The sequence below is a fragment of the Schistocerca cancellata genome, chromosome 5 (assembly GCF_023864275.1).
Source record: "Schistocerca cancellata isolate TAMUIC-IGC-003103 chromosome 5, iqSchCanc2.1, whole genome shotgun sequence".
Classification (NCBI taxonomy): Eukaryota; Metazoa; Arthropoda; class Insecta; order Orthoptera; family Acrididae; genus Schistocerca; species Schistocerca cancellata.
Genome location: NC_064630.1, coordinates 308,330,378 through 308,354,306, shown reverse-complemented (window position 1 = coordinate 308,354,306; position 23,929 = coordinate 308,330,378). Strand labels below are relative to the sequence as shown.

General features: G+C 41.5%; 1 protein-coding gene across 1 annotated transcript in view; it reads left to right on the top strand.

Moving 5' to 3' along the window:
- Positions 1-4,345, top strand: part of LOC126188143 (UDP-glucosyltransferase 2-like) — a 177,411-nt gene extending 173,066 nt beyond the window's left edge. The window contains exon 5 of the mRNA XM_049929639.1: positions 1,566-4,345. Coding sequence (XP_049785596.1) covers positions 1,566-1,881 — 316 coding nt within the window. The 3' untranslated portion in view covers positions 1,882-4,345. The remainder of the gene's footprint in view (positions 1-1,565) is intronic.
- Positions 4,346-23,929: the final 19,584 nt, after the last annotated feature.

Genomic DNA, 23,929 nt, shown 5'->3' with positions numbered 1-23,929 from the left:
GAAGCCGTCGATCTGATTGGATACAGCTTATTCTACACTATTTTACATTTTAACATATTCAAATAATCAAAGCATGACCACTTTCCCGTTCTAAATAAAGTAACAATAATATCCATTCTATAATAAACGTTAAATTCTTTTACATAAAACCAATACAATTTCCTTCTTAGCTTTGAATGCCACGGCCAGTAGCCTTGCACGAATGTGCTTTCTGATAAAGAAAGAACAAAAGTAACTATTACACACTAAACTTTATAACAAATATTCTGTTACCTAATCATTCAATGAGGTGTCATGCTGTCACCGTTCACTGTGTTTTGTGTGGAGGAAATGATGATCTGATGGTTAACTAAAAATACTGATAATTTAAATTTATTATATCTTTTAAACGAAGTTACAGAGCTGATATTTACAACTTTTGTTATTTTAATGATGTTCTATATGAAATGTCGATCGCTAAGATCGACCAAAGCGTTCAGATTTTATCATTCAGGTCTTTGTTACAAAACTTGTTAATTTCACTTTAATAGTAAATCCTAAACTATTATAGATATGATCAATACTAAAGTTTTATTGGCATCACCATGAAAATTTATGTAGGATGGTAGATCAAAAATACTGTTGCTTCATTCCCTGCATTACTACAAAATTAGTTTCCATAAATCTATGGTATATTGATAATTATCAATATACCGTAATATTACACCCAACTGAGGAAGACAGGACTAAAAAAGTTGAAGTTTCCATAAATGTTTATCTTTATAGCCGATCTTAGGTTCGCCATATTTAGCACTGCTACGTCTTCTCCACCACAAACGGCTTGTACTGGGTTTCTCTATGACGTAGGTTCTCGTCTGTCTCACTCGCACACTACAGCGCTTAGGCCTCAATAGATAATAGATGGCTGGCCGAGCGGTTCTAGGCGCTTCAGTCTGGAGGCGCGCGACCGCTACGGTCGCAGGTTCGAATCCTGCCTCGGGCATGGATGTGTGTGCTGTCCTTAGGTTAGTTAGGTTTAAGTAGTTCTAAGTTCTAGGGGACTGATGACCTCCGATGTTAACTCCCATAGTGCTCGGAGCCATTTGAACCAGATAATAGATGCCTGTGAATTTCCCCATCTCGTGGTGAACCTGCGCCCTTTGTGGCACGCGGTCCTGGACGACAGGGTTCGTTTAACAATTCCTGTAGGGCAGGCTGACTCGTCCGGCCGTATATTTAAATGAGAGCGCAATGCTCGTTAACTCACGGCGTACAGAATTCTCGTTGTGCACCACGGATGCTCACTCCTTAGATATATTTTATACTATATGGAGGGCACTGCTGGGCTTACATGTACTCCATCTCTCTGCAAACTTAACCACTCATTATCATTCCACTGATGTACACATCCTCCAATTTCGGAGTGATTCAGATCATTCCTACTGGATGTTGCAATTTTCACGAACAGTAATGTACTTTAGACCAGATATTCTGTCTTCTCTTTATTAATACCTAACCCTGTACACCCCCCCCCCCCCCATTCTGATGTAGTAATAATTTAAAGTACACTGTTATGATATCCACAGGTACAGGAAGAGAGCCATGATGCTGTCAGAGGCGTACAAGGACAGGCCCATGAGTCCTCGGGAAGCCGCCGTCTACTGGTCGGAATACGTCATCCGGCACAAGGGAGCCAGGCACCTGCGCTCTGCCGCCGTCGATCTGGAGTGGTACCAACTGCTGCTGCTGGACGTCATTGCTTTCGTCGTCCTCGGCTGCATTGTAGTCGCCGGTATAGGCCTGTTGCTCCTGATAGCTTTCCTAAGGTGCATAGGCGTGCTCAAAGGCTCAGCAAAATCTAAAGAAGTGCAGTCTAAAAGCAAGAAGAGCAAGCAACAGTAGTCGGTATCCATCCACTCACTCTAAACAGGCTGGATCCGTCAAATTCACCTCCGTGGCGGTTGGGTGAGGACGTGTAACTCGGCGTGTGACTCCAGTACTTTGGCGACGAACATAAGAATATTGCTTGCAGGTGTTGAGCGACACAACGATTCACGAGCAATAGGGCTGTATGAAGTGAGTGACAAATGCTAATTTCGTGTGGAACTCGGAGAAGCCAAGAGAAAGTAACTGAGAACGCAGCAATGACAAGTAATAGATGTACATTTATTTTTCCGTTATGTTCAGCTGTAACTCAATGAAAGTCATGATTCTGTGATGAAATCGGAATGCAATAAATTGTAGGGGTATCATTAAATGACAAAGATGATCACATGTTCGAAACAGAAATTACTCGGTTCATTTGTAAAGGAGTCGGGGTACTGATTTCACCTACATAAAGGAACAAATACAACTGAAATGAGAAACCACAATAATTCAAAGGCGGCATTGGTGTCTCACCTTACGACATATGGTTCATATATGCTGTCACTAACTACACCGCCATCCGTCACGACTATTCATAATTTTGTATCTCCCAAGAAGATAATACCAAGCGTCTGTGGTAACCTGGAGACAGGATAACTCAGCAATGTGTTTCTTTCATTGTGTGTAAATATCGCCCGAAACAAGGGGTCGTTTTGTTATGTAAATTAACAATGTAGTCCATCGGTTATAATTTCTTTCACTATAGTATCAGTATCTGCCTAGACAAGGTTGTCAAAAACAGTCTGAAAAGTTTGTAAGGCTGTTGCAGGTGCTGAAAAATAATTAAGAAAATTCGGTACTTTGAGCAGTTTCTGAGTTAATTAGCTTTGAAGTTAGCCAATTAGGCCGTTGCGGATGAATATTCAAGCGACCTGCCAGAGACGGTGTCGCCGAAACTGTTTCTCATTCGGTTTCATAAAACGGAACAAAAGAACGATACAAAAGTTCGACGTAGGACAGTAGAAAGGATCGGATCTGTGCCAAAGGCTGAGCAGTCTCGTGCATTGTCATCTACGTCATGGGAGCAACTGACTAATTTATATGGGGGTCCGCTTGAAAGTGCGCGCGTAATGTCCTGATTGGCTAACGTTAAAGCTAATTAACGCGGCAACTTCGCGACGCATCGAATTCTTTTCTTAATAACTACTGATCAGCACAACTACCCTATAAGCTTTTCAGGCTGTTCTTTACCATCCTGTATAACTCTAAACTATTGGAATGCAGCTAGCACGACATACGTGCTAATGTACGGGTAGACAGTGCTTCATCATTATACACGATTGTCAATAAATTGTAAGAAAAGGTAATGTACAGTTTTCCATTAACGTCGTGTGCGACTATTTATGGAACGAAAGTAGGAAGAGGCCTACATGTGAGGCACGAAATATGGACTAGATCTGTTGGAGAGGCAATTTTTTTTTCTGGTCTCTTGCTGCAAATTCAATTTTCCGTTGAACCACGCGTTACGGTTTCTTCCCACTCGATTAACGCGTGGAGCCCGTAAAGAAAGATCGCGTACAGCCCTGTCTGAGGCCTGTTGACAGGCTAATTTTATTTGCATAATCTCGACGGAAGAGACGTCTGGTCGACTGAAACAGTCGTAAATTCCGCGCTCTTAGTCGGTTCTTGTAATTTTTTGATGTTTTCGCTAAATACTCGAAATCTCTTTTCGACTGGCCGCCTATATGGATTTTATGGCCTTACTGAGCCAAATCCTATAGGGACTCATCGTGCTGGAGCTGTTCCGGTATGGAAGCAACTCCCCTATAAAGCAACCTTTGTCGTAGAAAACCTGTAGTTATCCAGTATCCTAGCAATAAATCGAAGGTTATTTTGTTTTACCTAGAACCATGACTGCATAATCTGTGCGTTTAATATTTCCGTGCATTGTTCTTGACAGGTATTTGCATGACATAGATGGTTCCATTCGTGCGTAATAAATATTCTAATTTGGATAAAATAAGGTAAATAATCGACAGTGCCAAAGTGAAGCTACAGTCTTGGTACTTGTATGAAAAGACAAACAATAAAAGAATATCGGTTTCAGTCTCTCATGGTGGCACTTGATAAAGATCATTAAAATTATATGAGCGCAATGTATTACTAATCAGTCATCACATTTTTTCATAATGGTGTGTCTTAATAATGCTATGGTATGTACTCATTTTTAAAGATGTATTTAATAGTCTCTGTAACAGTGAAGCTTCTGTAATAGTTCTGTGGAAAGCTAGTTTGATAAGAACAGCTCCAAAATACAAATGCATTATTAGTGTGTTCTCATTACTAAATGTCGATTCCTTTTTATAACTTCATTTTTTTCATTCCGTTTGATTGCATGCCTGAGTTATGGCTTTAATTTACTATCTACCTTTTTTCTATGGAATTACATTTTCGTAATCTCATTATTATATTGTAAGAAATTAATAAAAATATTATTTAACATCGTTGCACAAAATTGACCAGGAAGAAGTTTCTCCTACATTTTACCCAAGAACTCATTTGTTCAGTTACTACTATTTTACCAAAGAACTTATCCTTCCAGTTGCTACTACGATCACTACTACTAACGAAACAACGATGGGATTTTCGAAGCTCTATTAGAGAGACGGTCGTGTAAGGCAGAAATAAGCTCTTGCCGTTGCGTAGAAGACTACGATGTGCAAGCAACGCAGACAGTAAGATCTGGTTTCTTCACACTGAAGAACCAGAACCTAAGTTATTCTCGTAACTTGGGCATTTTATGTCATCGATCATTTAAACACTAGAAGTAGCACACACAGAGGTAGCGAATGCTTAAATGATTTGTATAATCGACTTACACAGTTAGGTATACTCAGAGGTGTACAGATTATCCTTACACCATGCCTACCCCCTATCTCCGCAGCAACCATTTACGCGTTTGGTGCCTCCGCGCTGCCGGGCGTGGCAGCTCGGGGAGCGGCAGATGGCTGACGCCTCGCCTAGCGTGTTCAAACTATCGGCACCGTCTAGTCTGCGATTTGTTTACTGTGCTACTCGGATATGCGTCAGTCCGTGCCCAGGCACTCTGCACTGAACGTAGATTGCGATTTAGCTGTTGGTTTATCTTTCTAGCATTCTTTGGTGAAACTTGTGCAGGTAAGTTCATTTATTTTGAATTTGTCGTTCTTTGTCTATAAAATCATTACTTTCAACGCAATTACTCACAAAATTTACGTCCAACAGGAAATAATTTCCTCTTGCGCCCACACTTGTCTTGAGACATTTCTATAAAAATAAAATTTGTGCGTAATTACACTGAAAAGTCAGAACACACTTGGCGTGGCGCCTGCCGCCTGGAGGGGCGTGTGCATCGAACGTGTTGAGGCAGTTTACTCCTCAGCAACGGAGACCCAAGAGTACAGTACATGTGCGCTGAAGGACAGTGGTTAAAGCAGTCCAATTTGCGTTTCCGGAAGCCTGGTAAACTTCGCGGGACGCGTTAAGCCTGCTGCACCTGACAACAGGTTGCGCTATCAGTCAAACGTGTCTACAGGATAGCCAGGTAAGTGTTTAGGTAGGTAATTTCACTGCAGCTCATCTATCATAACGGTGAGGGCAAGAAGGCGAACAAACCAAACTTAAAGGAGACTGAGAAGAAATTAAGATTTTGGGATCATATACCAGTCACGAAAGAGAACCCAAGTCCAGCAGGGGAAAAGTTGGCGTGCGTTTGTGAGGCATCTTGAAATAAATCGGTAGGTGTTTCGCAATTTTGTAAAAACGTCACTAAACACTCATGTGGGAAACTAGAGTCTTTAAGACATGGTAAATTTGACCAGTAGTTCCCTCACTCCATAAACATTTCGAAAGAAGACAGACTTAATGGCTGACAAATGTGTGGAAATGGGTGCTAATATCTTGAGGTAATTTAGCAGTATATAAACTTTCTAAGTTCGAGGCAAACAGTGACTGAAATAGCAAAAATATGGATCGGTGAATACTAAAAGCCATATTATGGTGGTATGCAAAGTAGTGCGAAGAAAGTTTACTATGAAAGAAAAGCTTGTAACCTCCCAACAGTAAAATTAAATAAATAATTACATCATTCGCATTCAGTGTAACCTCCCCACAATAAAATAATATAAATAATCACATTTAGTGTAACTACCCAACAGTGAAAATATGTATAGCATTGACATTTAGTGTAACCTAGCAACAGTTTATTACTCCGTAACCTACCAATAATAACGTGACTAATTTCTCAATAAAATTGTGGCTCACTTACAATCTTTCAATAATTGACTGTGAATTTAAACTGGTAAATTTTAGACGTCAGCAGCGCTGCGTCATGGCCCTAAAAGATCATTCTGAATAAAAAAGAAAATTCTTACCTCAATTAAGTCGCCGGATAACGCATATATATATATATATATATATATATATATATATATATATATATATATATAATCTGCTCCTATAAGAAATTTTTCTGGCACAGCCCAGTGCAATGCTGGCCGATAGATTTGTCATGTATAAACAGAAAAAACTGATTTTTCTTTACAATAGAGATGACCATGGACTGGAGAAATTAGTCAATTCTTTAAACTGAGATGAATGATTGTCGCAAGTTAGTTTTTATAAAAACGATTATTAAGGATTTTTTAACATTTACATGCGACTTGATATAGCAATACTACATAAGCGCGAGGCTGCTTTTACCTTATATTATATCCCTCAGGCTCCGCCATCGCTCCGCACGACCGGCCCAGCCAACTTCATACACACGACTGATAGCTACTCCTACTAAAACTGCTACTGACTGCTCTTACTGCATACAAGACTGCTCTCTGGTCTGAGATTCTTATAGCTTACATATCGCAGCGCGTGAGCAATCCATCGAAATTACATCTGCTCGAGTGAGCTAGCAACAAATTATTTAATCATGGACCTCTTACAAGCTGCATTTTTCAGACATGTGCTTTTAAGAGTAACATAAAATGAAATACGAATTTCGTGTTTGACAAAATAGATTTGGAGAATTAGAATGAACGATTTTGGCCACTTAGATTGACTTCAGTGAAACCGCAATACACATGTTCGAAAAAAGTAATTAACAGCGGTTTAACTGGATCATATTTGACTGTAACACACGATACAGAAGTGGGACTTCCAAAACATTAATTTAGTTTGCGTTGCAGTGTAATAGACATCTTCAGGTTCTTAGGTGCAAAGGTTCTCGACTTGCAGAAATGGTTCTGCTTACTACACAAAACATATATTGGAGGTGACCTGATCATGGTTCGAAATGAGAACAGCCAATATTAGTCGAAAGAGGCTGAAGTTGCAGATGAAACGGTTCATTTCTAAATAAATAAATAAATAAATAAATAAGCCCAAAGTAAGTTGAAATGGAAAAAGCACAAATAAAATGCACCATTTTCTGGCTTAAAAGACCCAAAATGAATATATATTGCATTAAGCCTCGTCTTGTGATACTCGGTAAAAGACTATCAACCTCGAACCCTAGTCATAAAGGTACCACACGCCGAAAACTAACTCCAACAAAATCGACTGACAACTGTTTTCAACTCTAAGTTCGACCTACTTTTCCAACTGTTTTCAACAGGTGTGTGTAATCGAGAGTTCGGAAAAGTATTTCAGGGAAGTCTTGTCGAGTTTGTAGTTTCAGTGAGCAAAACCACGGCAGAGTTGGGTGACAGGCGCATGCGCATTACCATATCGTCTACCTTCTTTCCTGTGTTTATATAATTGCGACTCCTAAGTTCAAAAATGGCTCTGAGCACTATGGGACTTAACATCTGTGGTCATCAGTCCCCTAGAACTTAGAACTACTTAAACCTAACCAACCTAAGGACATCACACACATCCATGCCCAAGGCAGGATTCGAACCTGCGACCGTAGCGGTCACGCGGTTCCAGACTGAAGCGCCTAGAACCGCACGGCCACACGGGCCGGCCGCGACTACACGCGTAACATTGGGGTCACTATTCAAAACATATAGATCCCATGCAACTGAAAAATAATCCAATAAGAGCTTGCAAAATACGTACAAAACTAAGAAACTTGGTGAAACGACGTGGGAAAAACTGAAGACATGTATTACATGTATCTCACATTTTCGAAAAATATCACACGGTTGCAGATCACTGACAGTGTAAGAGTATTCTTGAAACTTTCAAACTAAGTAATTTACAAATTGGTGATACATTGTCAGTTGCAAATAATACATTTCTGTTCACCGGTGAATCTATCGTATTTACTTCCCAGTCATCTTAAAATTAATGGTTATGCCGAAACGTTGTTAAGTATTTAACAGTCCCTTGCACTGCGCCGAAATGTACATGTCATACGACACATACATTTTGCGCAGGCGCAAGAAAGTGGCTAAATACACACATCACAAAGTTTTGAATCACCCCAGTTCCCAGAACTCCTGAAGTTGGATGTTGGCTGTGGATATTGTATCACAGACAGTCTCTTTGACTGTTCAGAGATGTCACTAAACCCGCCCAAAGATGTAAACAACCATCCATGAGAAGCGCCCATTAGACGGAGGGTGTCAGACAGTCGATCAGTTCGCCATTCCACCAAGAAGGGGGTACAGGGTCGTGTTTCCTGTAGTTCAACCATGCTTAGACGGTCAATACTGTGGTTCGATAGCGTCCGCATTGTTACTTTGTGCCAGGAAGGGCTCTCAAAAAGGGATGTGTCCAGGCGTCTCGTAGTGAACCAAAGCTATGCTGTTCGGACATAGAGGAGACACAGAGACAGGAACTGTCGGTGACATGCCTAGCTCAGGCCACCCAAGGGCCACTACTGCAGTGGATGACCGCTACCTATGAATTATGGCTCGGAGGAATCCTGACAGCAACGCCACTATGAGGAGTAATGTTTTTCGTGCAGCCACAGGACGTCGTGTTAAGACTCACAGTGCGCAATAGGCTGCATGATGCTCAACTTCACTCCCATGGCAAGACCCATCTTCGCAACCACGACACCATACAGCGCGGTACAGTTGGGCCCAACATGCCGAATGCACCGCTCTGGATTGGAATCACGTTCTCTTCACGGATGAGTGTCTCATATGCCTCCAACCAGTCGTCAGAGACGTGTTTGGAGGCAACCCGGTTAGGCTCAACGCCTTAGACACACTGTCTAGCGAGTACATCAAGGTGGAGGTTCCCTGCTGTTTCGGGGTGGCATTATGTGGGGCCGACGTACGCCGCTAGTGGTCATGGAAGGCGCCATGACAGCAAAGCGCTACGTGAATGCCATCCTCCGACAGATAGTGCAACCATATCGGCAGCGTATTGGCGAGGCATTCGTCTTCATGGACAATAATTCGCGCCCCCCCCCCCCTCCCCCCTATCGCGCACATCTTGTGAATGACTTCCTTCAGGATAACATCAGTCGATTAGTGGCTAGCATGTTCTCCAGACATGAACCCTATCGAACATGCATGGGATAGATTGAAAAGGGCTGTTTATGGACAACGTGACACCAACCACTCTGAGTGATCTACGCCAAATCGCCGTTGACGAGTGGGACAATCTGGACCAACAGTGCCTTGATGAACTTGTGGATAGTATGCCACGACGAATGCAGGCATGCATCGATGCAAGAGGACGTGCTACTGGGTATTAGAAGTACTGGTGTGCACAGCAATCTGGACCACCACCTCTGAAGGTCTCGCTGTATGGTGGTACAACATGCAATGTGTGGTTTTCATAAGCAATAAAAAGGGCGGAAATGATATTTTTGTTGATCTCTATTCCAATTTACAGGTTCCGAAACTCTCAGTGCCGGGGTGATGCAAAACTTTTTTGATGCGTGTAGCTAAACGGCTCGATGCATGGTCGACCGCTTTGCTTAGTATGGCCCAACCAAACGGGAGATAGCGGTTAGGCCAAGTGGTTAATACCACAGAAAATGACTGGGACTGTTTGACACAACACGTGAAACATAGCATTCAGAATGCCAGCAATTTGGCAACTTTGCAGAATCATATCAGATGGGTGTGGTTTATCTGAATATACGTACGGATTCTCTTTCTCGTTGGATTGAACTCATCTAGAGTAGAGGCAGTGTTACATGAGACTAACGTGGTGTAAGTAGGCTGTTTATGTTTTCTTTATGTAAGTAGGCTGTTTAGGTTCTTATATTGGTAACGCCGCCGCCACGTAGCGCTCTCTGTATGAAAATCACTGGCTGTGCTGTGTGCAGTCTGTGGCTAGTTTGCATTGTTGTCTGCCATTGTAGTGTTGGGCAGCGGCAGCTGGATGTGAACAGCGCGTAGCGTTGCGCAGTTGGTGAGCCGCCAGCAGTGGTGGATGTGGGGAGAGAGATGGCGGAGTTTTGTAATTTGTCATGAACTGCTATATATATATTATGACTATTAAGGTAAATACATTGTTTGTTCTCTATTAATATCTTTCATTTGCTAACTATCCCTATCAGTAGTTAGTGCCTTCCGTAGTTTGAATCTTTTATTTAGCTGGCAGTAGTGGCGCTCGCTGTATTGTAGTAGTTCGAGTAATGAAGATTTTTGTGAGGTAAGTGATTTCTGAAAGGTATAGTTTAATGTTACTCAGGGCCATTCTTTTGCAGGGATCTTTGATAGTCAGATTGCGTTGCGCTAAAAATATTGTGTGTTAGTTTAAGCACAGTCGTGTATAATTGTCATAAGGGGACGTTACAGTGGAGTCACCTCGGATCCACTAATTTGTTGCCCGATGTGCTTCTATTTCACAATGAAATTCACTACACTATAATCAAAGACTTCTAATAAACATCAATATCGTTTCATCGCACAGTTGGTCGCACCTGGAGAGGGAAAACATATGGTTCAAATGGCTCTGAGCACTGTGGGACTTAACATCTGAGGTCATCAGTCCCCTAGAACTTACAACTACTTAAACCTAACTAACCTAAGGACATCACACACATCCATTCCCGGGACAGGATTCTAACCTGCGACCGTAGCGGTCGCGCGGTTCCAGACTGAAGGGCCTAGAACCGCTCGGCCACATCGGCCGGCGAAAAGAAGACACTTAGTCGTCACGCATCTGCTAAGGGCAAGTGAGCCGAGGAACTCACAAACAGTGCACAGACACAATTATTACTCGTCCAGCTGCTCCTGAATCGTCTGCTTCTGTTATAGGATTTCGTAAGTAAAATATTTAGATGTATAATTTTAATAGACTTCTGCGTATCGTCAGTTACTTTCCAGTTGCGTTTGCACTGTCCCTATGGACATTTTACCATCTTTCTACAATAATGAAGTCCGACAGATGACAACTGCTAGTATCTTAATAAACCATAAAAAGTAGAAGTTAAGATTTAACACGTCTCGAGGAAAAGAACTACTGGCAAATGATTTTGGGACGCTTAAGCAGTATCGTGCAATATCAGGAAATATGCAGGGTGGTCCCAGGAGCAATGTTCAGTTTCCAAGGGTATGACAGGAACGATCATTATAAGCAAAAACCTTCATTCGGTCGTATTTCCTACACCGAATGGTTTCCGAGATGTGCATTATATTTTTGTGTTATTCAATGATTTTTCAGGCGTACATTTGCTCAACAGTTAATAAACATTAGAACATGCGTTTTAAAAAGTATCAGTTAAAAATGCATATTTTTTAACACATTCGCCACTAAGCAGCATCGCACAAGTTACATTACCGCTGTTCAGCAGTTCGCATTAAATATTCGAATATCTCACTGTCAACTTAAATGCATTTGTGCACGCTTGGGAGAACGCATAGTGTTACTCGTCTGAACACCTTTGCACGTTACCTAATGAGAGCACCAGCGTCCGTGATGCGATCAAGCAAGATACCTCAGATTTCATCCAGCCTCTTAAATAAAATATAACGGCGTAAGGTCTGGCGATCTTGGTGGCCAGTTAACTGCACTACCAATCAAACGACTGGGTTAAGTACACAGATACACGTAGAAAGTAGCCGTATGCTGATAGGTCTATTTTTGTTTCTTTATGGTGTTATAGAAAAGATCAGCATGTGTTCTTGGTATTCAAGGTATTCAAACACCAAATAGAGATATCCATTGAAAATAAACTCGCCCTGCGTGCTTTTTGTCGTGTGGCAGTATGTTGGTAAGGAGCTGTGGCAGATTTCTTGTTGTGAGCTCTTGAGTCCATTGAAGGACACCGTGTTTATCGCCAATCGCAACAGCGTCTCTCCAACTTCACGTCGACGTAGCGTAGCTGAAACTTTAGATAGTAATTAGAAAGAGTAATATTTATATTTGGGTTATTTATCAGTGATGCACACTCCTTTATATCTTCACTTAATATAACTCTCGCTCTGTAATACATAATATTCACTTTTTGTAGGTTCCCTTCGTCTCTATCAGAGCAAGAACAAAATCGGAGTCATTAACATTGCATTCAGCAACATTCTTTTACAAGGTATTACTTCTTTGGTTCCTACACACAGCACAGAATTTGAGATAGTTATTTCTGTCATAAAATGTGGTATCGCAACAACACTGCACCATTTCAACAGTATGTTGCTGTTCCAGCACAGTTTTGAATTATACCTTCAAAAATGAAAACGGGAACATCAAAGAATATGTTTCACGCAATGTGTTGAAAACACATTGCGATCATGAATTTGACGTGTCAGAAATCGCCGATGGTATTATTCGATGGTAGCAGTAGCAGTACCATAGCAAAACCCGTAAATATCCACCATATCTGCTTAATCTCCAATAGTGTGGATGTGTGTCATTTTAGCCAACACGTGTGCAGTTAACCGTTGATCGTCTCTAATAATTGCAGTCCCTCGCACTGCTTCACTCAGAACACATGGACAACGGTACATTCAAGTCTAGTGTAATGGAGGAAAGATACACCAAGCAGAATGGTTGAAAGCAATGAGGTTGGTTGGGCTAGAGTAAAACGTCAGAAATTGGGTAAGTAAGAAACGTAGCAAAAAGCAAAAATGTACAGTCTTGGACATGAAACCTGGTCACTGGTCGGCCGGTGCAGACATAAAGTCAGACTCGTTCAATTTAGGCGACCAATAACACAGGCCACTCTTCTGAACTCTACGTCCGACCATATGCATAATTTGGCAACACTGTAAGATATGGAAGTATCTGGAGGAAACATTGTCTCCTTCTCGAGCTGGCACAATGCTGTATGAGCTCGTGGTCTAGTGGTAAACGACGTGAAATGTGGACACAAAATCGCGAGGTGGCGCGCGCGCACGCACACACACACACACACACACACACACACACACACACACACACACACACACACACGCATGCATTTTTGAACCGCATTTCAGAGGTCTGCTAAAGTTATCGGGCTAATGGCACCTCAAAGATAACTCGCTTCGCTTTCCAACCCACCAGTAATAGCAAAAACTGTCGGAAACAATTTAGCAAAACAGCTCGTTGCTGCGTCGAGGTCAGACCAGTATACGCTACAGAGTTTCCTCACCCTACTGCCACCAGCGGCAACACGTCATCCGCCGCATACAGTGAAGTGTCGTCCAAGCAGGTGACTGCGGCACCGCGCTATTAATGTATTTATCAGCTGTAATTGTTTTGACGTTGTACTTATCTTTCAGTTACGAACATAACATGAAACTTATGAACGTTACAAGCGGGGAAGAAATGTAATGCTTGTGACTTGGTTCCCTCTGGGTTTGAGACATGAAGGCGGGCTGGCCAATGGTCAGTGCAGATGCGGACCACGCTTGAACTCTTACGGAAATCTGTGAAACACTCTGCCAGTAATGAGGATAATGGCAGCAGTGGGTGGATAAGTTAAGAATGAGTCTGACAGGAGGCGTGCTAGGCTAGTCCGTCCAGTTGCGATGACCAGTGTTCAGATGGCTTAATGGTAGAGCATCCATCTAGTAAGCAGGAGAAATGGGTTCTAATCCCAGTCTGGCACAAATTTTCAACCTTCGCCATTGATGTAAATCAGTGCCCACTAGCAGCTAAATGTCAATAATTCCTTTGCGTCTTAAAAAAGCTGTTGTGCTTTCCGATCTCAATCCTCGAGGTGTGTCCATCACAGCTGGTATTTGTTGCCTTTCGGTAGCAATGTTAGAGAAATGGGCGACAAAACTGTATCACGTGTTGCTATTACGCGATAACGCACTCCGTTGATGTCACAAACTAAGAGTGGCTGGAAAGTCATCTATCAAGCACTTCTAGTTCTGATCTTATGCCCTCAAAAAAATTTACATTCCCAACTCGTTATCGAACAACCGTCAGGAAAATTCTTTTCCGGACGAAAACCTGGTCTGATGACACCTTTCACTCAGAATCTGTAGGTTTCTACAGATGTGAAATCGGTAAACCGCCTGGGCATTGTCACACTGTTTTAGGTAATGTGAAAGAATATGCAGGATGTCCCAGGAGGAATGATCAACATTCAGGGATAGGGCAGGCCCGATCATTCTATACAAAAAAAAGTGTCTACTAAAGATGGGGTCTAACATGCATTGCTTAAGAGCTATGAGCACCTCATCTCCGCTACTATGAAACACATCTTTTACCGAACAAGAGCTCGTAGGTCCGAAGGTATGCATTTTAGAGCCCATGTGTACTGCAAATTTTTCCTTGTTTTGGCCGACACATTATCATCCCAAAATATGGGAAAAAAGGGCTTGCAATAGAAGAGATTTGTTTCATTGTCGAAGATTAAATACTCATGGCCCTTAAGGTATGCATTTTAAAGCACCTCTTTACTTTCTGCATCGAATGAGCGTTCTTGTCATACAACTGAATATTGATCATTCCTCACGGACCACCTGTTTCGTCGATAATTTCTCTGTGGTGTTTACTGTTGTGGTCAATAAACTAAGGTAAAAAGCTATTAAAACACGCACTGCAATAAGACACAAAAACAACTTACCACGATAACCTTGCCGGCCGGGGTGGCCAAGCGGTTCTAGGCACTACAGTCTGGAACCGCGCGACCGCTACGGTCGCAGGTTCGAATCCTGCCTCGGGCATGGATGTGTGTGATGTCCTTAGGCTAGTCAGGTATAAGTAGTTGTAAGTTCTAGGGGACTGGTGACCTCAGAAGTTAAGTCCCATAGTGCTCAGAGCCATTTGAACCATTTGAACGATAACTTTACAACAAAAGTCTATTTTTTTTAAAACTCAAATATCTGCAACAGAAGCCTGCCTATATGGGCACGAATTAGTCAGATATTACTCCCTTTTGACATCGAAACGGTTTCTTTACTTGCTGTCATGGGTCATACCCAAGTAGAGTGACTCTGGGACCTTTCCTTCCTCAAAACATTTGTTTTAATCGAAATGGGAATGCTTTTTCATCTCTCCGCCCAATTTTAAGCATCTCGCACGGATCTGATCTCCTGTCGTCTTACAATGCTTCAGTTGTTTCCCTTTTATTTTTGTTTCTTGGTTCCATTTCTTCAGATTCGATATTCGGTACCAATGTTCGTGATTTCAGAGTACCTAACGGCTCAACACAAAAGTTTTAAGTGCAGATAGTGGTGAGGATCAGTGGACAAAGTTCAAAACCTTCGTACAATATGCGTTAGATGAGTATGTGCCAAGCAAGATCGTAAGAGATGGAAAAGAGCCACCGTGGTACAACAACCGAGTTAGAAAACTGCTGCGGAAGCAAGGGGAACTTCACAGCAAGTCAACGCCTTGCAGACAAACAAAAATTACGCGAAGCGAAATGTAGTGTGAGGAGGGCTATGCGAGAGGCGTTCAATGAATTCGAAAATAAAGTTCTATGTACTGACTTGGCAGAAAATCCTAAGAAATTTTGGTCTTACGTCAAAACGGTAGGTGGATCAAAACAAAACGTCCAGACACTCTGTGACCAAAATGGTACTGAAACAGGGGATGACAGACTACAGGCCGAAATACTAAATGTCTTTTTCCAAAGCTGTTTCACAGAGGAAGACTGCACTGTAGTTCCTTCTCTAGATTGTCGCACAGATGACAAAATGGTAGATATCGAAATAAACAACAGAGGGATAGACAAACAATTAAAATCGCTCAAAAGAGGAAAGGCCGCTGGACCTGATGGGATACCAGTTCGATTTTACACAGAGTACGCGAAGGAACTTGCCACCCCATCTTGCAGCGGTGTACCGTAGGTCTCTAGAAGAGCGTCGCGTTCCAAAGGATTGGAAAAGGGCACAGGTCATCCCCGTTTCCAAGAAGGGACGTCGAACAGATGTGCAGAACTATAGACCTATATATCTAATGTCGATCAGTTGTAGAATATTGGAATTCGTATTATGTTAGAGTATAATGGCTTTTCTGGAGACTAGAAATCTACTCTGTAGGAATCAGCATGGGTTTCGAAAAAGACGATCGTGTGAAACCCAGCTCGCGCTATGCGTCCACGAGACTCAGATGCCGTGTTTCTTGACTTCCGCAAGGCGTTCGATACAGTTCCCCACAGTCGTTTAATGAACAAAGTAAGAGCGTATGGACTATCAGACCAATTGTGTGATTGGATTGAAGAGTTCCTAGATAACAGAACGCAGCATGTTATTCTCAATGGAGAGAAGTCTTCCGAAGTAAGAGTGATTTCAGGTGTGCCGCAGGGGAGTGTCGTAGGACCGTTGCTATTCACAATATACATAAATGACCTTAGATTAGATTAGTACTTGTTCCATAGATCATGAATACGACACTTCGTAATGATGTGGAACGTGTCAGGTTAATAAAAGGTGTCTATACAAGATATTACATTAGTCAAAATATTACATGACACTCTATATTGAGGTTGGGAAATTACCTACTTCCTACATCCAAGAATTCATCTAATGAGTAGGAGTTGCCATTAAGAAATTCTTTTAACCTCCTTTTAAATGCTATATGGCTATCTGTCAGACTTTTGATGCTATTAGGTAAGTGACCAAAGACTTTCGTGGCAGCATAATTTACCCCCTTCTGAGCCAAAGTTAGATTTAACCTTGAGTAGTGGAGATCATCATTTCTCCTAGTGTTGTAGCCATGTACACTGCTATTACTTTTGAATTCGTTCGGGTTGTTAATAACAAATTTCACAAGTGAATATATATATTGTGAGGCTACAGTGAAGATTTCTAGCTCTTTAAATAAGTGTTGCAGGATGATCTTGGATGATCTCCAGCAATTATTCTGATTACACGCTTTTGTGCAGTGAATACTCTTTTACTCAATGATGAGTTACCCCAGAATATGATGCCATACGAAAGCACAGAATGAAAATAGGCATGGTAAGCTAATTTACTCAGATGTATATCGCCAAAATTTGCAATGACCCTAATAGTATAAGTAGCTGAACTCAAACGTTTCAGCAGATCCTCAGTGTGTTTTTTCCAGTTCAACCCCTCATCAATGCATACACCTAGAAATTTTGAATATTCTACCTTAGCTACCGATTTCTGATCGAAGTCTATATTTATTAATGGGGTCATTCCATTTACTGTGTGGAACTGTATATACTGTGTTTTGTCAAAGTTTAATGAGAGCCCATTTGCAGAGAACCACTTAATGATTTTCTGAAAAACATCTTTTACAGTTTCACCAGTTAATTCTTGTCTGTCGGGTGTGATATCTATACTTGTATCATCGGCAAAAAGTACCAGCTTTGCATGTTCGTGAATATAGAATGGCAAGTCATTAATGTATATTAAGAACAGCTGAGGATCCAAGACCGAACCTTGCGGCACCCGATTCTTGATTGTTCGCTTGTTTGAGAAATCACCAGTTTTTTGCATATTATGTGAACTGTTTATTTCAACTTTCTGCACTCTTCCAGTTAGGTATGATTTAAACCATTTGAAAACTGTCCCGTTCATACCACAGTACTTGAGCTTATCTAGAAGTATTCCATGATTTACACAATCGAAAGCCTTTGACAGATGACAAAAAATCCCAACGGGTGACTTCCGGTTACTCAGAGCATTTAATATTTCATTAGTGAAAGTATATATAGCATTGTCCGTTGAAAACCCCCTTCTGGAAACCAAACTGACATTTTGTTAAAACTTTATTTTTACAAAGGTGTGAAGCTACTCTACAGTACGTTACTTTTTCAAGAATTTTGGTTAAGGCAGTCAGAAGAGAGATTGGGCGGTAGTTGTTGACATCAGACGTATCCCCTTTTTTATGCAGTGCTATAACAATGGCATACTTCAGTCTATCTGGGAAAATACCCTGCTTCAAAGAGCTATTACATATGTGGCTAAGAATCCCACTTATTTCTTGGGAACAAGCTTTTATTATCCTGCTGGAAATGCCATCAATCCCATGTGAGCTTTTATTCTTGAGAGAGTTTATTATCTTCTTAATTTCAGATGGAGAGGTGGGTGGAATTTCAGTTGTATCAAATGGTGTGGGTAAGGCCTCTTCCATTAACTGCCTTGCTTCTTCTAATGAACATTTAGGTCCTATTTTCTCTACAACATTTAAAAAATGGTTATTCAAAATGTTTTCGACTTCCGGCTTGTTGTTTATCAAGTTTCCATTCTCTTTGATGGTAATGCCGTCATCCTGTACTCTTGGTTGTCCTGTCTCCCTTGTAATATTATTCCAAATTGTTTTAATTTTGTTATCAGAGTTATTAATCTGAGACATGGTGCACATGCTTCTGGACTTTTTAATGACCATTCTTAATGCAGCACAGTAGTTTTTATAATATTTGGTTGTTTTTGGGTCATTACTCTTTCTTGTTGCTAGATACAGTTCCCTTTTGTGGTTACAAGATATTTTTATTCCTTTGGTAAGCCAAGGTTTTTTTTTGCATAGTTTCTTGTGGATGACATCGGAAGTTCACTGAGGCTTTTTGCGGATGATGCTGTGGTATATCGAGAGGTTGTAACAATGGAAAATCGTACTGAAATGCAGGAGGATCTGCAGCGAATTGACGCATGGTGCAGGAATGGCAATTGAATCTCAATGTAAACAAGTGTAATGTGCTGCGAATACATAGAAAGAAGGATCCCTTATCATTTAGCTACAATATAGCAGGTCAGCAACTGGAAGCAGTTAATTCAATAAATTATCTGGGAGTAGGCATTAGGAGTGATTTAAAATGGAATGATCATATAAAGTTGATCGTCGGTAAAGGAGATGCCAGACTGAGATTCATTGGAAGAATCCTAAGGAAATGCAATCCAAAAACAAAGGAAGTAGGTTACAGTACGCTTGTTCGCCCACTGCTTGAATATTGCTCACCAGTGTGGGATCTGTACCAGATAGGGTTGACAGAAGAGATAGAGAAGATCCAACGGAGAGCAGCGCGCTTCGTTACAGGATCATTTAGTAATCGCGAAAGCGTTACGGAGATGATAGATAAGCTCCAGTGGAAGACTCTGCAGGAGAGATGCTCAGTATCTCGGTACGGGCTTTTGTTGAAGTTTCGAGAACATACCTTCACCGAGGAGTCAAGCAGTATATTGCTCCCTCCTATGTATATCTCGCGAAGACACCATGAGGATAAAATCAGAGAGATTAGAGCCCACACAGAGGCATACCGACAATCCTTCTTTCCACGAACAATACGAGACTGGAATAGAAGGGAGAACCGATAGAGGAACTCAAGGTGCCCTCCGCCACACACCGTCAGGTGGCTTGCGGAGTATGGATGTAGATGTAGATTTGTCATACAGGCTTTGGCTTGATAATGACTGACTGTAGAGCTTCCGATGAAAATTATCGACAGTTTTTTGTAATTTCCTGTTTTCAGTAACATCATCTCCTTGGCCCTTCCGAATGTTGTGGATAATAAGAGTGCCTTTTCACTGACTAGAACAACGGAATCCACTGTTCACACGGATTCTGATGGTCTACTCGATTAGTCCTGTGTTTTTCGTTCACTGAACTCGCCTGATAGCCTTCTTTGGCGGGGCCGCCCGCATTGCCACCCGCACCGGCCCTGCCAGTCAGCCAGCACTTTATTCGTTAGTGTCTTTCGTCAGTCGACTCGACTGAATCGAGTTATCGAGTAGTTGTACTTTCCTATGTAGCACGTGCGTCCGCGTCATCGCATTTTATACGTTTCTGTCTGGCACATAGATAGCGAATACATACCTACGAGGAAAGTCGCGGCCATTCTAGCGATCTCGATAGATTATTCTGTCTGGAATTTGTTCGAGAAAAGTCGCGAATATTCTGCTGTTTTCTTGTACAGAGAACCTTCGATACGTAGCGTTATAAATACGGGCTTTTCGCGGAATAAGAAGCTAGTTTACATTCAGAAGCAGAAATATTGAGACTGAAGAATGAATAAGTAAAAAAGTCGTAGTTGTAGCAAGTGCAAGTGTCAAGATTAGTCAAGAGTGAGAATGATCAGTTGATTCTAAAGTATTAATATCAGTAATTCATAGTAATTTCTCAGTAAAAATATTGTTAAGAGACTCGTAACAATATTTTTAGTAATAACGTAACAATAGTTTCGCCATACGTAACTCGTAACATGAGTTAGGTATGGGAAAATTTTGATGCGTATATCTCCGGTAATAACGACTTTCGAGAACATTCCTAAAAACGCATTGTTACTGTATATGCCCTCTATCGAATGCACTAGAAAGGAACGGAATCGACAATGAAAGTTCCAAATACATAAATTGCCGGCTGACGTCGTCATTGGAAACTCGCCCTTTTATTATATATCGTAAGGTATATATTGGCTTGTCGCTTTCACAGTAGGTATTTGTTCATACTCCATAAAAGTCTGGAAGCGAACATTCTGGCAGCGAATGTTTTCGAAACAACTGAGCCACATATGTATGGCAAGAAGAGTCGCAGCCAGAAAGTCAGTTTGAAAGCTACAATCGTCGCGATAACTTGGAAGTGATGAAAAGTAAACAACTGCAATTATTGGCTATCACCATGGACTTCAGTCAGTGTTGTGCTTAGTGATACTAGAAATACGTGGAGTTGCCGAGTGTCAGTGTTGGAGGTATAGAACAACGGCTGCCAAAGCCAATATTCTCCTTCGAGCTCTCTCAAATAGCGAGTTTATCATCACTGTGTTTACACTGAGTGAGCATAACATATCCGGTCAACAAAATCTTAAAAGATCCTAGCTTGGACGTCACGATGGCAATAGCAAAATTAGATTCGATGCTCAAGGTGTACGACGGCATGAGGGGTAATGCTGATAGCCACTTTGCTCGTATTGTTGAAGAGGCGAAGGCAGCTATGGAAGAGTTAGACATGGAGATGAGTGTTCCTCGTCTCACAGGCAGACAGACACAGGGAAAACTGCGATCATAATGATGATGCTATGAAATATTGGAAAAGAACTGTTTTTTATTCCAACACTGGACCATGTTACGACTGAAATGAGAGAACGGTTTGCTGAAGAAAATTTTGATAATTTGAAATTCAACATACTTTTGCCCTCAACTGCTGGAACATGGCGGTAATGATCTGGCACATAAATTGAATCAGCGCTTAACTGAATAACTGTTCTTTGAAGAAGAATCACACTTTGTGATTAAAAAGAGACTATTGGAATAGATTCTTCAATACAAGCAAACTAGCATAAACGCCCTTAATGACTGTGATTCTGTTATGCAAGAGTTGTCTGTCTGTCCTAGATCTGACTATTTTACTTTGCATACGCTGTGCAAAATATTTGCTTGTCTACCTGCCTCTATTGCTACAGTAGAAAGAAGTTTTTCAACATTGCAGCGTACAAAGACATGGATGAGGTCGACAATGGAGAAGGATCGACTTAATGGCTTAGCTCTGTTGAACACTCCCCCTGACATTGGTTGTTCTACTGACGATGTAATTAACCCATTTGCCAGGAAGAATAGGCGCGTAGAATTAATCATTTAAGGAAGAGAACCACAATTGTAAATTTTTATATCATAAGACGCCATTGTGTTGAATATGTGTGTAATCAGGTTAAATAAAACTTTCTTAAACTTTACATGTGATTTGATTATTTTTTGTTACGGTAAAAGTAAAGGTAGCTCAAGATATCTTTAGCGCCCCCTCCTTGAGGTTTCTCTGTATCTGACACTGTCTGTATCTGGGTGTGTCTGTCACTGTTTCGCATTTCTTCTTAGCTATTCTGTTTCGAGGCTGAAACTCTTGTTTTTTTCAGTTTTTGAAGTGCACTGACTATCTTTACCGCTTTTCAAACACTGCTGGTAATTTTTGTCGGGTGTTAGTTCAGTTCCATTCCTCTTTTCTTTTGTCTTGGTGGTTAAGAAAATTCTTCATGTGTTCTCTCTGGTTTCGCGTTGGAAGTCCCACATTTCCAGTGAAGGTATGGTCTTCCGTGGATTTCACTCCTATTTTAGAGTTAACCTCGCCAAGCATCAATAAAAATGGGTTATTTCTGAATTTTTTGCTGTTTTCTGGTCTTCAAAAACTGGTCTAATTCCTCGCTGGTTGAGGTGGAAGTAGGGGCAAACTATTTGAAGACGCGCATCTTAGTATTCACCTCGAGGATCACGTAAATCATCTGAAATAGATGCGGTTTTGGTGGGAATGTGTTTCCTCCTGTTGTGAATTAACGGAGCTACTCCTCCAATATATTAATTTACTTCTGAGCTATCCTGAAAACGGAGATTCACAGACCTTAGGATAGAAGTCGCTTCGTTTTTTAGCCTCTTTTCACTGACTCCGAGCATGTCCCATTTGATGTTCTGCAATACACATTTTCCAAACCTCCGAGATTTTAAGGTTCCATGGTGCGAATATTACACGTGGATGCTTAGAAAGATTTATTCTAGTTAATCTAATTTCCATCGTGTTTATTTTGTTGTTTAATTTGATTAGTCGACTTTCGCCACCACCCCTCCTCCAGCATTCACGAGGCAGACTGACATTTCAGTGCGAGATTACGAGCCGCCAGCTCTATTTACGAGGGACGTGCTTGTTTCGAAGTTCGACATTTTCGTTCAGGACGGTTTAGACAGTATCTTCTCATGTTGGTCCAGTGTGGATTAGGAAGAGATGGAGAGTTGTACAGGAGTTAAGAGGTTTGGATGGATAAGGGTTTTAGGGTATGTTTCCCTCAAGATACGCAGGTAACGAAGAAAAAGTGCCGGGTCGCCAGCCCTGAGATGTTCCTGCTCCCAGCGATTCGTGAGATGGAGCCACCTACTATCACAGCTGTCGTATTACACCTCGATAATTCCCATATGAATATTGCGGTAGCCCTGAGGCGTCGCTCATATGAATCCGTCAGGGAGTAAAATTAATACTGCTCTGTACCGACTATGAAGAGCAGCGTAGAAAACTAGCATGAAGCTCAGCTTGGTTCTCTCTCTGTTTCAAATGTGCTGCTAGTTGAAAAGCTATTCAGCATAGACGATTTTTGCTTTTATTGACTGAAAGTGTCAGAAGTGGTAATATTGTATTCATTAAAGTATATTTTTGTTGTGTTTTCAGTTTCTGTAGACAGAGTGACAGTTTTGCTTCAGAGTGACTTATTGTAGACAACACTGTCAGAGTAGTGTTTCTTCTTCCACGTTCTGGTGATAACTACTACTCCTTTCATGTTAACTGTTTTGACTTTCTCCACTCCCCTTTGAGCCTGATTTCGAGGTCATTGCATATGTTTTTCTGTGTCCAGTTAATTTTCTACTTTGTTACTGGTAGCCTGCAAACTATCTCTGTGGTCGCTTACGTTTTCCAATCAATGTTGCTGTTGTTGTTAATTCATCACTATTCCTATGTTCTGGGAATAGTGCCAATGACAGGGTTCTTCAGAAAAATTATTTCAGTCTATAACGATGATATGACATGTAGCCTGCTCATAATGTATACAGTCTATCTATCACTTGAGTCTTGTCCCACAGTTAGGCAGAGTCAGCCATCGTTAATCGGATTTGGCATGTTAATGTTTAAGGGGTGGCCAGATGCTCTTCCTCCCCCCCCCCCCCTCCGGACGGAATTAGTGTACCCCAACTGTCTGGGTCGAGTGTAATCCATGGAATAGTGCGAACGTGTCCAGATGTCTGCGAGCTGTGTAACTGAGGCGGAACATGGGGACCAGCCCGGCATTCACCTAGCGGGATGTGGAAAACCGTCTACAAACCACATCCAG